This window comes from Myripristis murdjan, chromosome 1 (assembly GCF_902150065.1).
Source record: "Myripristis murdjan chromosome 1, fMyrMur1.1, whole genome shotgun sequence".
In the NCBI taxonomy this organism is placed as follows: domain Eukaryota; kingdom Metazoa; phylum Chordata; class Actinopteri; order Holocentriformes; family Holocentridae; genus Myripristis; species Myripristis murdjan.
This window is the reverse complement of record NC_043980.1, coordinates 4,091,195-4,109,919: the sequence shown is the minus strand read 5'-3', so window position 1 is coordinate 4,109,919 and position 18,725 is coordinate 4,091,195. Positions and strand designations below refer to the sequence as shown.

The window sequence follows — 18,725 nt, the reverse complement described above, 5'->3', positions numbered from 1 at the left end:
GATTTTATACGGTAAAACGTGTGAGTGCCAGCCACCCCAGAAACCAGCTGGAATTTTCTACAACCAGAGAAATGTTGGTCCAAGCTAAGGGCAGCTGCCTCATCTGGTCACACTTATAGATTTGCTGCAGCTAAACTTTGGAGTGACATTTTCCATCAACAACCAATCACATAAAAGCCCTGCCTTATGTCCCGTATTTGGTGCAAATCGTTTGACGTTACAGTTGACAGTGTGAGTTCAAAGGGCCTATTTCAGTGGCAAGATGACGTGGTTGCTCCTGGTCTCTGTGCAGGATGAATCCCTGCAGATCCAGGACTGGGTTTCACGCTGTCTGCCGAGATGGAGGTGAAACATCTCAAGGAGCCCTCTTGAGCTCCTCTGACACTCGTAGTGATGAAGTGCGCACGTCCCCGTCATCCGCTGACTTCTTCTTGCCGGCGACGAAGGTCACCGACCTCAGCGGGAACTTGCTCACTGTCCTCAGGCATTTGGTGTTGTTTCGAAAGCTCACAAAGCAGAGGGTGTTGATGACCCCGTTGCTCATGGCGATGCACTCGATGATGTAGAAGGCCACCAGGGAGTTCCTGTCCCTGGAAATGAGGGTCGGGTAGAAGTCGCGGAGCAGGGTGAAGCCGTAGTATGGCGCCCAGCAGAGGACGTAGGCCACCAGCACCAGAATCAGCACCACCACAGTCCTCCGACGCCTCTGCAGCCTCTTCCGGATCTGCTCCGTCTGGAAACCCGGCATGTTCTTAAACCACAGCTCTCTGGAGATCTGGCTGTAGCAAACAGTCATGACTATCACGGGACCCACAAACTCCAGGGCAAAGACAAAGAGGAAGTAGGAGCGATAGTAGACCTGCTGATCCACCGGCCAGATCTGGGCGCAGAAGGTCTTGTGGGTCCGTCCAGCCTCGTGCGGGTACGTGGTCTCTGAGGCCATGTAGGCGGAGGGGATGGAGATGACGATGGGCACGATCCAGACGGTCAGGATCAGACAGTAGGCCGTCTGGTGCTTCATACGAGGCCTCAGAGGGTAAAGGATGGCCATGTACCTGCAGACACAAAGACAAGACTGTGTAAAGAGGTGTGGACAGTGCGTGGTTTGGAAACCTTGAAGTCCCAGTCGAGTGATTTTTAAATGTCCTTTATGTCTTAAATGTAACTCTAAATCTTGCCCTCATTAAAAATATGCAGATCTATGTATAAGATCATTTCTATCACTAACCACAAGAGGGTGATGATGCAGAGGCTATTGCGCTGATGTCATGAACCTGTTTTGACCTACTGACCAGAAGTCAGCACCGGTCATGGAAGTGATAGGAAGCGGTATGTCCGGTGTGTGTTCCCTGCACACCACCCCCCGACACACCGCCTCCCGACACACTGCTTCCCACCTCTCAACACACCGCCTCTCGACACACCGCTTCCCACCACCCAACACAGCACCTCCCGCCTCCCGGCACACCGCCTCCTGCATCCCGCCCCATGAGTTGAGCACTTTGTGACGTTTCCAGGGCAACTTACAAAAACCTAAACCAAAAGCAGCATCGGCTGGAATTCATTTCAAATTTAAAGTCAGGTGAGTGATGTTACCCACCTTAAACAGCTGCTCACTCATTTTTGTCAGGAAAAAGTGTTCAAAACAATCATCTCTACCAGATGACTGGTTCCTGTGTTCGTGACTGTGACGCTGTCAGATCCTGTCAGGACTGTTTCCAAGGCGATGGCGCCATGCGTCCGCCCACTCACCTCTGCTGCGATTTGGGTGTAAAACTGCAAAACTGGGATTAGACTTCGGTCGGCGGGACGCGTGCATGTGCCGCCCTTGCTGCAGGTCTCAAACATCACGTTGAGCACAGCAGCGGATAAAACTAGACCAAACTCCATCAGACACTCAGTGGACCAACAGGGTGTGTTTTCCTCACGTACAGGAAGTCCAGCCTTCCTGTGGCCATCAGAGTTTTTAACGCCTCTTGTAGAGGGTCAGAGGCTCGGCCTGACTTAAAATACAACACAACTGTACAATATTTTACTGTTTATTGACCATTTAACTGTGCAATCATTTATACCTGTAGGACTCGACAACAATTCAACAGTGCGGTCTCACAGTGTATATATGGTGTATATAGGTATACTTTTGACATATGCTCTGTTCCTTATTTCTGCATTTATTTTTGTAATGTTTATTTTTCTTATTTCCTTTTCTATTTCTTCTGGTGCAGCACGGTGCCAGATCGATAGCACCAAATCCAATAGGAAGCTACAAAAATCACTGACGCAGGTGCTGATGGGTCATTTTTCCTAGGATGGTAATGGCAAGATGGTTTTACATTTTGGACAATCTTTTCTTTCCATTGGCATCCAAAAACGGGCTGCTGGCGGTTATCTTAGCCAGAGAACACAGGGGCAGATTTCAATGTTGTGTCCACAAACTGCAACAAAGAATTTAGAACAGAACAGAATACAGAAGAGAATTTTGTTACTTAAAACCAGTAAACACCATTTCCCAAGATCCTGCACCACTCTGCCCGGAGGTACACTGTTTTTTTTTAATTTTTTAATTTTTTAATTTTTTGTTGTTGTTGTCGCTTTTTTTTTTTTTGTTGTTTGGGGTTGCTGGGGCAATGATACAACACAACAACAATGGCGCTGAAAAATTGTGCCATTTTTGAAATTATGATGCATAGTAAAGGGAATTAAACCAGAAAACAACACAAGAGCACCACAACCACAAAACAGGCCTATTTGTGTTTCCAATATTAGATGCCAAATGCAAATGCACCCATGTTTTCTATGTAGCACACGGAGAATTTGACGGATGTCACAGTTAAATGGCTCAAACTCTCCTTCCCTTGAGCCGGAGCTCACAAGGACGTGAGGAGACGTGCTGCGAGCTGCTCGTCCTCCGCTCGGTGAACTCGGCGCTTCACAGGGAGTTCGGATCCACTTTGACCTTTTGAGATCCGTGGAGATTAATTATCCAGCTTTCCTTCCTCACGGATGCTACTTTTATGTGGTCGGGGATGTCAGCCATGATTAAAGAAACCGGGAGAAGTTTACTCAGCTGAGTTCTTCCCACCGGCCGCAGCAGCCGTGTTAGTTAAAGCTGATGATGGATGGATGAGGAGCTGCCATCACTGCAACAGAAACCAAACCGTCCTGAGTCAGAGACACTGCGCCACGCCAAGGAAAATATCCATGGTTACTAACAGACGAGGCTACAGGTGGTGACATGTGACTTCTCTGCCATGTCTTTAAAAAAATTGTCTTTCAAACCGGTCAAAGGGAGGATCTTGTGAAAAAATGGCTGCGAACCAGATTGCAATCTTACAAGTTAATGGACTTAATGACCCTCAGCCTGGGGGTTTCAAACCGTTTCGTCTTCTGGACCCCCAAGTTCTCATTAAGCTCTGGAAGTGATTTTGCCCTCAGGACTCTGATATGAAAAGATATTCTGCTATGCATTAATGATGGAATTATCAACTTGTCAAACCTGTCAAATAAATTGTAAGTGGTGATTAACCCATTTATTACCCAATTTTTCCCAGACACAAAAATATCCAAATCATGTGTCATTAGTAGCCCTTTGAAACAATCAATCATAATTTTTAGAAATTTTCATGGAAAAGTGTGTGAAAAAGTGTGTTTTATGATCGGTCACAATTGTGACCGGTGGGATAATGTGTTGTATCAACCATTGGACAGACTGAATATAGGCCTATTTGACCTATGCAGTTTGTGTGTGTGTGTGTGTGTTTGTGTTTGTGTTTGTGTGTGTGTGTGTGTGTGTGTGTGTGTGTGTGTGTCTGTCTGTGTGTGTGTGTGTGTGTAAAGTTAGGTAGAATTACAGTTGTGTTCAAAATTATTCAACCCCCACTGCAGTAAAGTGTTTTAGCAAGTTTGACATTTATTTTTTATGTTGTTCATAATCAGATCAAATAAGGACTTGTAAAACAGACAAATGCAACTTAAATTACAACAATATTTTTTCTATTATACCAAAAAATGTCCTTTCTGTGATTACCTCATTGACAAAATTATTCAACCTTTTAGTCACATACATCCTTAGTACTTAGTACAATACCCTTTGGCAGTAGGTAATGTCCTTCAGACGTGAAACATAGCTTGACACAAGTTTCTTGCAGTGATCTACAGGTATCTTAGCCCATTCCTCAAGGGCAAAGGCCTCCAGTTCATTGACATTCTTGGGCTTGCGTGCTGCAACTGCCTTCTTCAAGTCCCACCAGAGATTTTCTATGGGATTTAAGCCGGGCGATTGCGATGGCCACTCCAGAATCTTCCAGCCCTTCTTCTGCAACCAAGCCATGGTAGATTTGGAGGTATGCTTGGGATTGTTGTGCTGATGGAAGGTCCAACGTCTCCCAAGTTTCAGCTTTGTCACTGATTGCATGACATTTGCACCCAAGATCTCCTGGTAGTTAATTGAATTCATGGTACCTTGCACACGCTGGAGATTCCCTGTACCTGAAGAAGCGAAACAGCCCCAGAGCATAACTGACCCACTGCCATGCTTCACAGTAGGCAAGGTGTTCTTTTCTTTATAGGCCTCGTTCTTCCTCCTCCAGACATATCGTTGATCCATAGGCCCAAAGATTTCCAATTTTGTCTCGTCGCTCCAGAGAACAGTATCCCAAAACCTTTGTGGTTTGTCCACGTGGTTTTTGGCATACTGGAGTCGACTCTTCTTGCGCTTTGGAGTCAGCAGGGGGGTGCACCTGGGAGTTCTGCACGGAGGCCTTCATCCCGCAGTGTGCGCCTTATTGTCTGGGCCGAAACATGAATACCTCCCTCTGGCAAGTCCTGTCGCAGTTCCTCAGCTGTCGCCCACGGATTTTTCTCCACCTTTCGTTTCAGGTACCGGACAGCAATCGCTGACAGCATCCTCTTTCTGCCACGTCCATGTAGCGTTTCCACTGTGCCTTTAGCTTTAGACTTGCAAATTATGCTTCCAATTGTGTCTCTTGAAATGTTTAATGTCTTTGCTATCTTTTTATATCCATATCCTTGCTAATGAAGAGAAATTACCTCTTCTCTTGACTTCTTTGACCATCCCCTGGACTTCACCAGTCCTTTTAAATCTGCTTAATAATTGCTCGTTATGGTTCTGTTCACATCTGCAGGTGTTTTCAACACCTGATTGAAAACACCTGATTGAGACCTCTGTTCTTAAGACCGGTAATCTTTAAGGGGTTGAATAATTTTGTCAATGAGGAAATCAGAAAAATGACATTTGTTAGTGTATTAGAAAAAGCATTTTTGTAATTTTAGTTGCATTTAGCTAATTTACAAGTCCTTGTAAGATTTCATTTTAAAAAAGATTTAAAAAAAAAATAAATAAATGTTAAATTTCCTAAAACCCTTTACTGCAATGGGGGTTGAATAATTTTGAACACAACTGTAGTTGGCTAGCTAGTCTTCCTGGGGTCCGTGTGTGTGTGTGTGTGTGTGTGTGTGTGTGTGTGTGTGTGTGTGTGTGTGTCTGTGTGTGTGTCTGTGTGTGTGTGTCTGTGTGTGTGTGTGGTGTGTGTGTAAAGTTAGGCAGAAAGGTAGGTAGCAGCAGAAAGTTAGGTAGAACAGTTAGCCTATGTGTATTAGCATGTAGATACAATGGGTTATCCCACCGGTCACTATTGTTGCCGGTGACATGCTTGTGAGTTCTATGACCACACTGAACAAAGTTGTGTAATTTCAAATGCATACATCAATACTAGACACCTTAAACATGATGTGTACCAAAAATCTATGTCCTCTCTTTATGTTAACATACTTTACTAAGCTTTTCTTTGGGAGCTTTATTGCTGCCATCCTCTTCTCTTGGCGCAAACACGAAGTAAACAGCTCTGGTCATGTGACAATTTACAGTAAACATGTGACACTGCACATATTTCATTGAGACCCTTTCTTATTTCAATATTTGCTGGAAATGCTTTGATAGATCATTCAGTAACATTTTTATAGCCTTAGAAATGAAACATTTTTTTACGGTCACTATTGTGACCGGTGGGATTAAATGGGTTAAAGCCTAATAAAATAATCACTCAGTCACATATTTTTGTGTCGTAGCGATGCCTATGAATGAACCCTTCGAAACTTGAGCAAATTCACTGGATTTCTTTCCAAAACATGCAGGGGGAAAAAACAATCAGCAGATAAGTAAGAAAACAGTGAAAAGTTACAGGGACATGACCAGAAGATTGGCAAAAAAAATTGTTAAAAAAAAAACAGCAAAACACACAAAAAAAAACTAGCAGAAACCTTGCTAAACATTTCCAGAAAATTAGCTACAAAATATATTCAAAAAATGACAAGAAAAGTATGTTTAGAATTATTTAAATATGTTTAAAGGTCAGATGAGTGATGCTGGATGGACGTCAGATTTCATGTTTAAAAGCTTGTGAAGGCTCGCGTGCACTTTCACAAATTGTGTGCACATTTAAATTAAAGCGAAATTCAACTATTCCTCGTTTTGCTGAGGAAGGCCCGCACAGCCCCCCCCGAGGGGCCCTGGACCACACCTTGAACACCACTGCCTCAGCCCCACGCAAGGAATTTATAAAGAAGCTGTGTGTATTAACTGGAGACAAAACAGTCCATCTATTACTTTGAAAAATTATAGTTTGACAGTCACACCAATGCCACTTTACCCTGTGGTTGATACTCAGACTAATACTGTATTAAATAATAGCAATGATAATAATGATAATGATGAAATTACAGTGATTGAAAAAATCTGTTAAAAAAATCTGATTTGTTAAAATCATGCTATATAAATAAAGTGGATTGGATTGGATCGGATGTGATTATTAAAACTTCTTAAACTGCACATAAAAAACAGAATCAGTTTAGACTAACAATATTGGTTAATAATAATAATGATAATAATAAATCGTCAATGTTCATTAAACAAAAAAAGATTTCAGAGAATACAGTGCATTTTCTTTTAAAATATGGATTATCAGTTCAGTTTTGGAAAGTGTGCTTGTCTCGTTATCTTGCACGACTTGCTGGATTTGCAGAGTCACTAAAGTGCATCAGGAGAGCCTTTAATTTGAAATACTTCACCTACTGAGTAATGATCTCCTGCTGACTCAGAGAAATAGTGTGAAAAGGTCTCCTGCCGTCGGGACCTGAGCTCAGTCTCTCTCTGTTTGTTTCATGAGACCGGGGAACGCACGACTCCAGATTTTCTGCAGAGCGCCGGCTGAAACAGCTGTGACTCCGAGCAAAACTCTCTCCACGTTTGAAGAGGTTTCCCGCTGCTGCTGGGAGGGAGGCGGCATCAGAGTTTATTTTCCATTTAAAACACAAACTTGCACCAAAAACCTTTCCATCTTTCCAGCAGAGTGTTATGGTGAGTTCGCGTCTAACGTTTGTTTGCTGTGGTTTGAACGGCTGATTCTTTGTTCCGTATTTGGTTCAGTTTGTTTTCATTCATTCATTCAAACGAACCAAAATGTTTGAATAAAAGCCATTTGGTCAGTCTAGTCTCCAGCATGGTCATGGAGCTCCATCAGCAGCTTTGGCTTTTCTTCATTACCACACAGCTCATTTGGGCTAAATACCCAGAAGGCAATGTGTCTTCTTGTTGCTTTGTGTCAGCCCTCCATTCATTTTGCTCTTGTGTTGCTAACCACCAGCTGCTAACACTTGTTTCTCTCTGTTATTAATTACGAGGCCATAATGCTCATCTGAGCTATGGGAGCTGCTTCAGCCCAAAATGCACAATTACCCCTTTTCCACCAGGGCTGGTTCGGAGCCGGTGCCTGACTTAGCACCAGTTTTTTGGCTTTCCACCGCCCAAGCTGGGGCCAAACTGGTGCCAAACTGGTTCCAAACTGGTGCTAGGCAAGCACCGACTCCGAGCAGGGGCTAAACAGGAGCCAGAGAAAGAACCGATGACGCGGCCCACCGCGTCATTGGTGGGCGGGGTTACAAAACAAAACAGGAACTGCGAACGCTATAAACATAAACAATAATCCCCGAGAAGCCGCGGGTTATACTGATTTTACAGCGGCATGGAACGCGGCTCAGCAAATTACATTTAAGGATGAGAAGCACCCATTTTATAACTAAACATAGCTGTCATTCGTTCCGATCACGAATCCGACAGGCAGCCGACAATAATTGTGTTTTTCGCCTCTGTATTGAAATGTAGGCTTGTAAAGACACAAGCAGTATTTGCATGGCTAATAAATCCAGATCCTGCTCCACCCAGGGCCAGAAACTGTATCGGGAAAGCAGCGTTATATGCTTGACTGAGACGCGGCTCACGAACATCATCCCCGACTCACTGATCAGTTTCACCGGCTTCAGGACAGGACGGGCGGACAGAGACAGAGACGCTGCAGCCGCTGTATAGTATGAGTGTGCAGTTTGATGTGTGTTGAAGTGATGAAGCTGCCGTGACAATGTAATTTCCTGCAAAGGATTAATAAAGTATCATTCATTCATTCATTCATTCATGATGGTTATTGTGATTCTGAGCGGGCGTCTCGCGCACCCGTCATTACGTTTTCCGATGACGTCATGACGTGGCTCTGACTTGGCTCCACTTGGCTCTTGGCCGGTGGAAAAGCAAACCAGTTCTTCGTTGGCACCAGTTAAGCACCGGCTCTAGCACCAGCTCCGAACTAGCACCAGGTTTTTTCTGGTGGAAAAGGGGCAAATGAGTCCTGTAGTCCAGTTGAATCTTGGTCAATTCATGTTCACACCACAAACAAACCACTCCAGAATTGGTTTATAACCAAGAGAGACTGCCTCCTCGGCGGGGTCTTGGTCTTGTTGTTTTGGTCCGATCTAAGTGTGATTGCTGGTTTCACATCTGAAAAAATGGACCACATCAGGGCATTGAAGGGACCAGAGTCCAATCCAATCAGACTAAACAAGGCAGGTGTGAAAACACCTCAGCAGAAGCTCACTGTTCTCATCCCGTTCCTTACTGGATGACAAAGTTTGATGGATCAAACAAGGATTCCCAATGAGATGAAACATCTACAGGTGACCAGTCTGGTAAGCAGGTAGCAAAGGAAATGACCCATGAGCTCCAGAGTCCTCAGGCGCCAGCCTCAAGCTCCAAAATGGTTGACGTCTTGACCTGGAAAAGGTCAGCTAAATCACTTCCCTCCTCCTGTCGGAAAGCCTTAACCTCGTCCCTCAGTTCCCCCAGTTTATCCCAGACCTTCCGCCTACATGACCATCTGACCTCCGTGAGGCAGCAGGGATCTGTGCTCTGCTCCGTCTCTGTGGAGGAAAAGGTTTGTGTTTGATCAGATTCACCACCTGAACAGCAGGATCTATAACCTCTGCCTCGGCTGAGTGGCAGTTCTTTCTTTGCTTTCCTGAAGCTCTTCTTTCAGAGCACAGACGTCTGCCACCGCACACACACGAGCTGTAAATCCAGATTTGCATCCCGTCGCTCTCTCAGCGCCATCGGCACAAACTCCAACACAATGCTTCAGTTTTCTCCAAATTTGAATCAACAGCTTGGAAAATGGCCTGACCTTGTTGTTTTCAAGAGGCTCAAGAAAGTAAATTCTAGGGATGTTGAATCTTATGTTTTAAAGTTACCCCCTCCACATTTCTTTACTCAGACATTGGCCCAAAAATCCAAATTCTAACCCTGAGATACAAACCATAATCAGAATATGGAATGAAGTGAAAAGAAGTATGAAAGCACACAACACACTTCCTGTCCTAGTTTAGTACAGTCTGAGGTAATAACTATTTCCACAACTATTTCTGAAAAAGGAGCGGAACAAATCAAAGACGTTTTTGATCCCAATAATGATGCGTATGTCGTTTGAGAAACTTGTACCAAGTTCCTCGCAAGTTCCTCGCAAACAACTTTTTCAAATATTTGCAGATTAAGAGTTTTATTGGAGCTCATCAGAAACAATCTTGTGTGTCTTCCCCTTTAACAGACCCAGAGAGAGGACCATATCAGAAAAGGTATAATATCTAAACTACAGTTAGTTACTTTTGAGAGTAACTATTTACAAAGTTACTGCTCCTGCAGAGTAACTAGTTACTTTACTTAGCCACTCTTTATTAAAAGGAACTTATTCAAGTACTTTTATAGCTGCACTAAGCAATTTCTGACAACTAGAGGGCATTGAGAGCTAAAACTTCATTTGTAAACAATCGCAGTCAGTCCTGCTTCCTGGTTCCTGGTTAGTTTAGGTGGTTTTGGGATGGAAATGAGGGCTATATTTGGATTAAATTAATCCTGTTGGATTAAATTGGATTATTTTGTCTCTGACCTTCAATCTGAAAATGTAGTGAAGCTGCAGACCTTCAGCTACAAGGCGGGGCTGCTTTGAATGAACTCGCACCGCCGATCTGAAATTCAGATCTGTTTGTCAGCAGAATGTGATGTTTCAGTGGCACTTGAATGAAGCTGAAGAGGAGGGAGGAAGAGGAAAGGAAATAATAACAGGCTGTAAACTGTCTGGTGGAGAGCAGAGCCACAGGGATGACTCTTACACTGCAAAGGTCATTTTACTGTAACCAAAAAATGCATGTAATATTGACTCTGCAGTTTGAAATGGGAGGGCACACCACATTGAACTGAGCAACAAAGAGACACCATTTTTACAAATTATCTCCCAGCTTGTGGTCTGTCAGAACCATTAAAATCCCTCTGGCACATGGCACTTCTACAATTGAAATTAATTTCGTCTTCCTCTTCCTGATCTCAGTAAGAACCTGTTAGTGAATCTAATGAAGCTAACGAATTCCATCTTCATCAACACGGTGCCAGGAGGAGGCAACAAGGTGAGTTAGCACATCACAAGACTGAGCTGACTGAGCTGAAAAGACGCTGAAGTCTCGGAGGGTGGGCCTCACAGGTCAAGAGCCTGGGAGATGGAAAGCCAGAGGTGTCATGAGTGTAGACATTTGGCCATTAAAAACCAATAAAGACAACAACAACCATGCATCAAGTGTCTGCAGTTTGTGTTCACACATGCAGATGGAAAGATGAAGGAGTTGGTCAGGTCTGTTGGATTTACAGAGCTGGAAGTGAGACCGTTTCTAGAATAAAATGTGCACTTGTGTCCTTTTTTTGGCTGCAGTAAGAGTGAGAAGTGAGTCAGATCCTGCTGCAATCTAATTGGCCAGGGTGACAAATGGGCTTGCTGTACCAACCTTACTCCACAAGAGTAACACGAAAAATTTGCAGCATATTGTAAAATGATCTGGACATCCCAGACTGACTGAGGTGTCATTTTTACTCCAATCTTGACAATATATCAGGGATCATCGGGGACACCTACATTAGTAGTGATACTGTATACTGTGCGCCTGGCCTCCACACCTCTACTACTGGGTTAGATAAAGTTAATAAAACACTCTAAAAGGTAAAGAGCTTCAAGGAAATGTTACAGCAAAGTAACCATAAGGGAACCCAACAAGAATCCCTGAGGAACCCCTTCATAAAGGGTGTATAACTTTTACAGTGTGATATACGATTCTTTCCTCTTGCTAAAAAAAAAAAAAAAAAAAAAAAAAAAAAACATTCTTCTCGGTAGGAACCATAAGCTGCCGATCAGCAAACACACAACCCCTCCCCAGGATCTTAAAGAACCCCTATTGTACCTCTTTTTTCACAGCGTCCCGTGTTTTCCTCTGGAAAAGCAATAATTTACACCAGAGGGCTTTTTGTCATGTTGTACATAAACCATTGTTACAACAAAGAATAATAGACCAGATTAAAAAAAAAAATCTTACTTGTTGCTGTGCGCGCGCACACACACACACACACACACACACATTGCTTGTAGCATGATCATGATGCAGTCACAGCAGGGCCTCTCAGCCTCACAGCAGCAGAGCAAATGTTGGAAGTGACATGTGCACAAGGCAGGAAGGCTAATAAAGATCAAGGCAACAAGCTCATACAGTACACACACACACACACACACACACACACACACACACACTCATGTACACACAGCGAGAAAGCAGCAGCCTCCTTTGAAAATGAAAGCGGGAAGCCCGACACAGGAAGAAAGAGAAAGGAGGTGGAAAGAGGAAGGAAAAAGAAGGGAGGGCGAACGAGGAAAGGAGGAGGCAAGAAACAGAAGCGAGGAAGGACTGAAGATGAAAAAATGTGTTTACTCATTTATTTGTGTTTTCATTAATGTGTTTATCATACTGAAGAGAATCAAATGTCAGAAGAAGTCCATCTAGTTTTCTTCCAGTGAGCTGATATCGGTCTTCAGTGGCTGTGATGCCTCATATTCATCACTGAGGTGATGAATATGACAGGTTTACTGTAACTACATCACTGCATACACACACATACAGAAATGCATATATGCACTATGAAATTTAAATTTTAGCGCATTAATTATGGATGATATCATTTGCATTTCAGCAGGGAACCTGTCAGAAGAATCGCACTGGAACCCTGGAAAACAGCATCAGAGGAGCTTGTATGTCCTGAAATGGAAACCAGTATGTTTAATATGTGTTTCAGTGGATTTCAACCATAATGAGAAGAAAACTGGTTGAGAAAATGCATTTTGGAAAAAAAAAAAAATCAATATCAGTACAAAATACGGGTTGCTTCAAAGCTAAAAATGTAAGTATAATATCTTCAGATAAGACTGTGCAGCTCCATATGGTCTGCACTGTGTGTGTGTGTGTGTGTGTGTGTGTGTGTGTTATATTTTAATAGCTACATCATACAAAGGACCGCTCAGCATCTTAGGGGCTTCTAAGTAAAGAGAAGTAAAACAAACTCGTTATTTCTAATGCATATGCCCTGCTGAGCCTGACGGTGGCGCTAGAGGGAAGGTCACAGGGTCACCAAAATCTCCAGGTTTCATCCTGAAGGCAACATGAATGCTGTCAGCAAATGTAACAGCAGTGCAAAAACCTTTTGAGGAATTAATGAGCAATATACACAATTTGACCTGTAGGAGGCGCTACAGGGAAGGTCATAGGATCACCATGAGTGCTGTCAGAGGAAATCATGGTGAGCCATCAAATACATTTGGACCAATCTGCTGACTGACAGAACAACACAGTGATGTACCGGCATAGTTACATCAAATAAAGGCTGGATATCATTAGAAAAATAACTAAATGATGATGGTACTATGTGGAGTACCTCTGCTAAATAATGCAACTCGTCTGAAGACAGTTTGAAATATTTCAAGCCCAAATCAACTTCAGACAAGATCACTCTGCATGAGTTACGTTTCATGCATGGCAAATTTACTCCTTTACACAAGGCGGGCGTTTTTTTATTCATGTGCTTGCTCTTCTGCAGATTTCATTTCTCTCACTTTTTGACAGCAGAGAAAGTGAAAACTGTCACTGGCCTGTTGGGCTTGTGACGCGTCGTGTGTTTGTGAGGCTGATTTATGGTTCTGTGTCAAAATGTCGCTGTCGCGACATCGATGACATCCACAGATTTTTGGATTTTTAGTTCTGCATTGGGGTTTTTGTGCAAAGATGCTGAAACACAACATCAATATACAGGGTTTTTATTTCTTCTAAGCTACAAAGCGCAGATTAAAACTGTTTGTATTCTGTGAGACAGACAGCCCACTGCTGACAGATTTTTCACTTTGAATTTATTGACACCTGACAGGCTACGTCGTCATACAAGTAAACCTGTTTGTGAAGCTGCTACGCTCGTCTCTCTTTGACCGAGCCTTCTCCTTTTTTTTTTTTTTTTTGAGTTTCTGCCTCCACCCATCTTGCAGAATTTCTTTCCCTGGGGTTTAGAAATAAAGCACAAAACAAGTGGCCAAAGAAATATGAGCTCTTAGAGGCAATGTGGAGAAACTTGTGTCAATCTTGTACAAATCACTGATCGATCGATGATTTTCAGGCTGTGTTTTCGTGATCACATTTTGATGGACAGTAGAGGAGACCAGTGAGAGGAAGGTGGATTAGCTGCTCCCATTTCCAGCAATAATCAGGGACCTTCTTCCAGGAGTCCTGCTTCTGTTCGGAGCGGGAAGCCTGTGAACGGGGTTACTGTCTTTGCCACCAGTGGTTTCATTCGGTGACACATCAAGGAATTACCCATCTTTTGAAAACGGTAGCACTGTTATATTTGCCGAACAGGCTCTGCTTGAGGGAGCTTTGGATCCCTGGCAGCATGAGGGAGGAATCCGCTGAAACAACTGTCCTTCTGCTGAGTGAATCCTAACAATCAGCGCAGCAACAGGCACAGCTGAAATCAAAGGTAGACAACGTGATCCAGCAGGATTATACCAGCAGGAGGCTGCTGGGGCGGTGGAGGGAGCTGCATCGTTGCATGGCATGAAATCAGCAGCGTACAGGCAAAAACTGAGAGCTTATAGAGACACTTTGAACACTTGTGAGAATGTGATTGGATAAGAGTCAGCTGGCCTGATCAGCTGCCTGTCAATGAGCCTCTGAAGCTGTTATGGTCTTTTCAGACGGACAGTGATTGAAGCACCGAAGTGATTCGTTTTCAGGCGAGCGGGCAGGTAGGAAGGTATGTGCGATGTGTCAGGCGGGGCTCGTCTCATGCACACACCCGTCTTGAACTTTTTTTCAAGGAAACGTGCAGCGTCGCCCCACAAAATCGACTGTTTGCCGCATTCAGCAGCACTCGACAACACCTGTCCACGCACGGCTAAACACAAGCCACCGAGGGCTAACTCAACTGCCTAGTAAACTAACCTATCAGTTAGTAGTTGTGTTATTTAGTTTTATACTTCTTTCTAGAGGATGTATTTTAATATGTTGTTAAAGAGAATATAGTTGTACCGATGGGATGCACAGAAGCTGTTTCTGTGGTTACCACGTGTAGAGCGCCTGGCGGTCGCTTGCGAGCAGGGGCGGAGCTAGAGAAATATTCTTGGTGTGGAGCTAAAGGGTGAAATTTTACAGGGTGGTAGACACTGAGATAACATTTTTTTTCTTTTAGATTGCCCAAACTGGGGTGGCAGCTGGGGTGGCAAGGCCTCTTTTGAGGGTGGCAGCTGCCAGCCCAGGCCACCACGGTAGATCCACCCCTGCCTGTCTGTTCACATGAGTGAGTTTTAGTGGTTTTACATCTCCCATCTACCCAGTGTGTGGGAACCAAAGCCACGGAGGCACTGTGACACAGAACCATACCGTGACCTGGCTTTTATTTTGGTGACTGTAGTGTGTTTTGCGAGGAGGAGGAGGACGCACCGGTCGACGGCGATGGCCAGCAGGGCGTTGGTGGACACGTAGAGGGAGACGGTGCGCAGGTAGTTGGTGGAGGCGCAGAGCAGCAGGCCGTGATCCCAGGACAGCTGCTTCACCACGTAGTAGTCCAGCAGGAAGGGGCAGCACACCACGGCCACCAGGATGTCCGACACGGCCAGGTTGGCGATCAGCAGGCTGGTGAGGTTGCGGAGCTGCTTGTAACGGGCCAGGCTGACGATGAACAGGGAGTTCCCGACGCCGCACACCAGCATGATGCCCACCAGCACCACGGCGATCACGATGGTGGCCACGAAGAAGGCGCGGCCCTGCGTCGTGTCGGGGATCTCGTCCACGGGAACCTCGTAGTCCAGGTCGTAGGCGGCCAGCAGGGAGTCCGCCGACGTTTCAGCCAGGCTGCTGTTGGTCGAGTCGGCCATGTTGGATCAGGACGGCATGCTCAGATCGACGCTTCTGCAGGGACGAAGGGAAAACAAAATAAGCAAAGCGACAAAAACATGTGGTGCTGCTCATCTGGGCTAATCAGAAACAAATATGTTACCTTGTTTTGGGCTAGGCTTTGCCAATATCCAAATTTAATGCTGCAATATTGTCCCATCAAAATATTGCAATATTCGGCACATTATTCCCCAATCCAGCATCCCCAACATCAACACCACCATTTAGAAAAAAAAATGAATACTCTAAAATTTCTTAAATCAAATAAATTTTGTAAAAGAAAGGTCGTAGTTGTCCACGTAGAGTTGAGTCAAGGTCAACTGGAATGTAACTCGATTTTGATTTTGATCTGAAATTCTCCTGACAAAATGTTTTTCTCAGCATCCAGGAAGCTCATTTAGCTCTTTTCGCCTTTTTTGATCTCTGATACTTCCAGGATCCACATGTAGTTCCTCCACCAAACAGGTTTTGTTTTCAACGTGTCATTTATTCTGTCAGCGGGATTTCGCAAAACCTGGAAACAGATTTACATGAAATCTGGTGGACTGATCTGAGATTTCCTCCATGATGTGCTTGTGCTTGTTTTTGGTCATAATGACACAAACAGACACACAGAGTTCATTTCAAATCCTAAGTGTCTGTTTGCAGGGAGGACAAATCAATTTAACTAAAAAAAGCAAAGAGATTGGAGTGATGTGTTTGTGTGTAGCGGCAAATTGGAGGATTTGTCAGCGTCACTGCATGTTGTTGTTGCTCTCCACCGCTCACACACATTTTCCAACCAAAGAACTCGCTCCATTCTGGTTTGCGCAACAAATTTTTGAAATTTTCCCCTAAATATAGATTGGTTCCCACGCGGAAAAGTTGGTTCTCAGCTGGAACCAGAAAACAGTGGGACCGACAGATGCAGATGACAACCAAGAAAACTTTGTGGTCGAGTTAAAAATGTCTTTGCCAACCCTAAACAGAGATTCACACACACCTGGCTCCACCTCTGCAAATAAAAAAAACAACATTTTACATTTGTCTGTCTGTGTGCAGCAGCTGTGATTTCCTCGTCACATCCGGCTGATTTCTCCAGGATACAGTCAGCACACTTGAGGCTGAGGCACCGGCACGATTTACAGATTATTAATCGCAATCTGATCCCTCTCACACTCAGATTATGGTCAACTTTTCCAGGGCTGCAGGGTTAGGGTTAGGGTTAGGTATTAGGGAATCCTCTGTAATACACTGGCACGTAAACTGATTCTTATTTTTTCTTTTACAGGTACTGTGGACCTCTAGGAAGTTTCAGGGAAGATACTTTTTATTTATTTGTCTGTTTTTTTCTCTTTTTTAGGGGGATAATTCATGTGTTCCTGATTGGAGAGGAAGCAGTGGATAAATGTCTGGGGTTTCTTCAGGTAAGTAGTTTTTACGTTATTCTTCAGAGGGTACGGAGATTCACAGGCCAACTGTGTCAAATGAAGGTAAGTAAAAGTAAGTGTACATAGGGATACAAAGAAAGGTAAGTTTATAGATATATATGTGTATATATATGTATATATAGAAAATAAATAAGAATGAATAAAAGGGTTAGATTTACAGATTATTAATCGCAATCTGATTCCTCTCACACTCAGATTATGAAGGTCAACTTTTCCAGCAGGTGTGAGGGGTCGGGCTCTGGGCTGCAGGTGACAGCAGGCAGGTGGAGTCACCATGACAACAGAAGTGTTTACTTCTGTTGTGCCACGCCCACTATCGATGATGTAACCGCTCCACTCCAAAAACTGACAGTAACACAGGCCGGTTCCTTAGTTTGGCCCAGGATTCTTGAACCAAACCAGTTTGAGAAACAGAACTTTTTTGGTGAAAAGGCAGAACAGTGACACAGCGGTGGGGCTGGGCGATATATCGATATTACTCTGATATCGCGATATGAGACTAAATAGTGGGATACGGGGATCTTGGATATCAAAATATGGTAATATGCAAACCAAAATCAGGCAGCGTTCACATGTGACAACTTGGATTTAAACTCGGCTCGCTCATGGGAAAGTCTGTTTGTTTGACCCTTTACTGCTCTCTCATAAAACCCTGCAGTTTTCACACCTGAGCGATGCAAAACGTGACACTGCCACGCTTCCCCCCGGTGGACCGGTGGGTCTATTACACGCCTGGACCTGTGTCGTCTTCTCCTGGTTTTAAAGGCTGCATCACAGTGAAGGGATGCAGTTTTCTGAAATCGTCAGACTGCTGTAGCTGCTCTGTTATTCACCTGCCTGGTCATCATATCAACATTACTAATAACGAGTGTTTATTGGAAATCTACAGGGCGTAAATGTCTTATTAAAACACCAATAACTCTTGTAAACTGCCATAATAATGATATCGAGGCATTCAGTCAATGATATTGTGATATTTGACATATTGTGATATTTGTCCATATCACCCAGCCCCAAACAGTGGTAATTAAAAATGAAGGTGAACTACGACCCTGAGTCATGGATCACCACAAAGCCAACAAACACCCATAAAATAATGAAGCAGTAATATTTTCTGAAAATTATTAGTCTGATCACAATTTATTGTTTAAAATCTAATTCTCACCAGTTTGAAAGGATGAATTATCCTAAAATCTGCATCCTAACAGCTCACATCAGGCTAAAGTACAGCTGATAGACGAGGTTCAGCCCTCTGACCTGAGTCCTGCAGCTCAAGTCCACATGCAGTCCAGCTCACTGACGGAGAATTACCGAGAGTTCAAGCCCCGAGAAAAAAAACAGCTCGTTATTTAATTTTCACCCGTTCTGTTCATTAATCAGTCACAGTAACTCCCCTCATACACGCTGCATATGAGCTGTCAGAATATTAGAATAATTAGAATAAATTATAGATATTAGGCCTGAAGTTTAATTACCCTCGGGTTGAAATCGCAGAAGCAGAAAAAATGAAAATGATATAGAAAAAAAAAAAAGAAAAGAAATAATGAAAGAAAATAAGACAAACAGAGGATAGCCTACTGAGGATAGTAAACAGCCGAACATGCAGAAAATAAAGCATTTTCTTAAGAGTGCAATACTGACAATATTATTTCA

The 18,725-nt window shown here is 43.7% G+C and overlaps 1 protein-coding gene across 1 annotated transcript; it reads right to left on the bottom strand.

Moving 5' to 3' along the window:
• Nucleotides 1–355: 355 nt before the first annotated feature.
• LOC115357533 (prokineticin receptor 1-like) lies at nucleotides 356–15,623 on the bottom strand. Its single transcript, XM_030049034.1, has 2 exons — nucleotides 15,190–15,623; nucleotides 356–1,055 (listed from the first exon to the last, which is right to left on the bottom strand). Exons 1-2 carry the CDS (start codon nucleotides 15,621–15,623, stop codon nucleotides 356–358), a joined length of 1,134 nt encoding a protein of 377 aa, XP_029904894.1.
• Between the last annotated feature and the right edge of the window lie 3,102 nt (nucleotides 15,624–18,725).

What these genes read in the sequence shown, in the direction of transcription:
- LOC115357533 (XM_030049034.1), bottom strand. Translation starts at nt 15,623, where the DNA reads ATGGCCGACTCGACCAACAGCAGCCTGGCTGAAACGTCGGCGGACTCC. An exon ending in CTGGCCATCGCCGTCGACCG is followed by an intron (nt 1,056 to 15,189) that starts GTGCGTCCTCCT and finishes TTGTGTCTGCAG; the next exon opens with GTACATGGCCATCCTTTACC.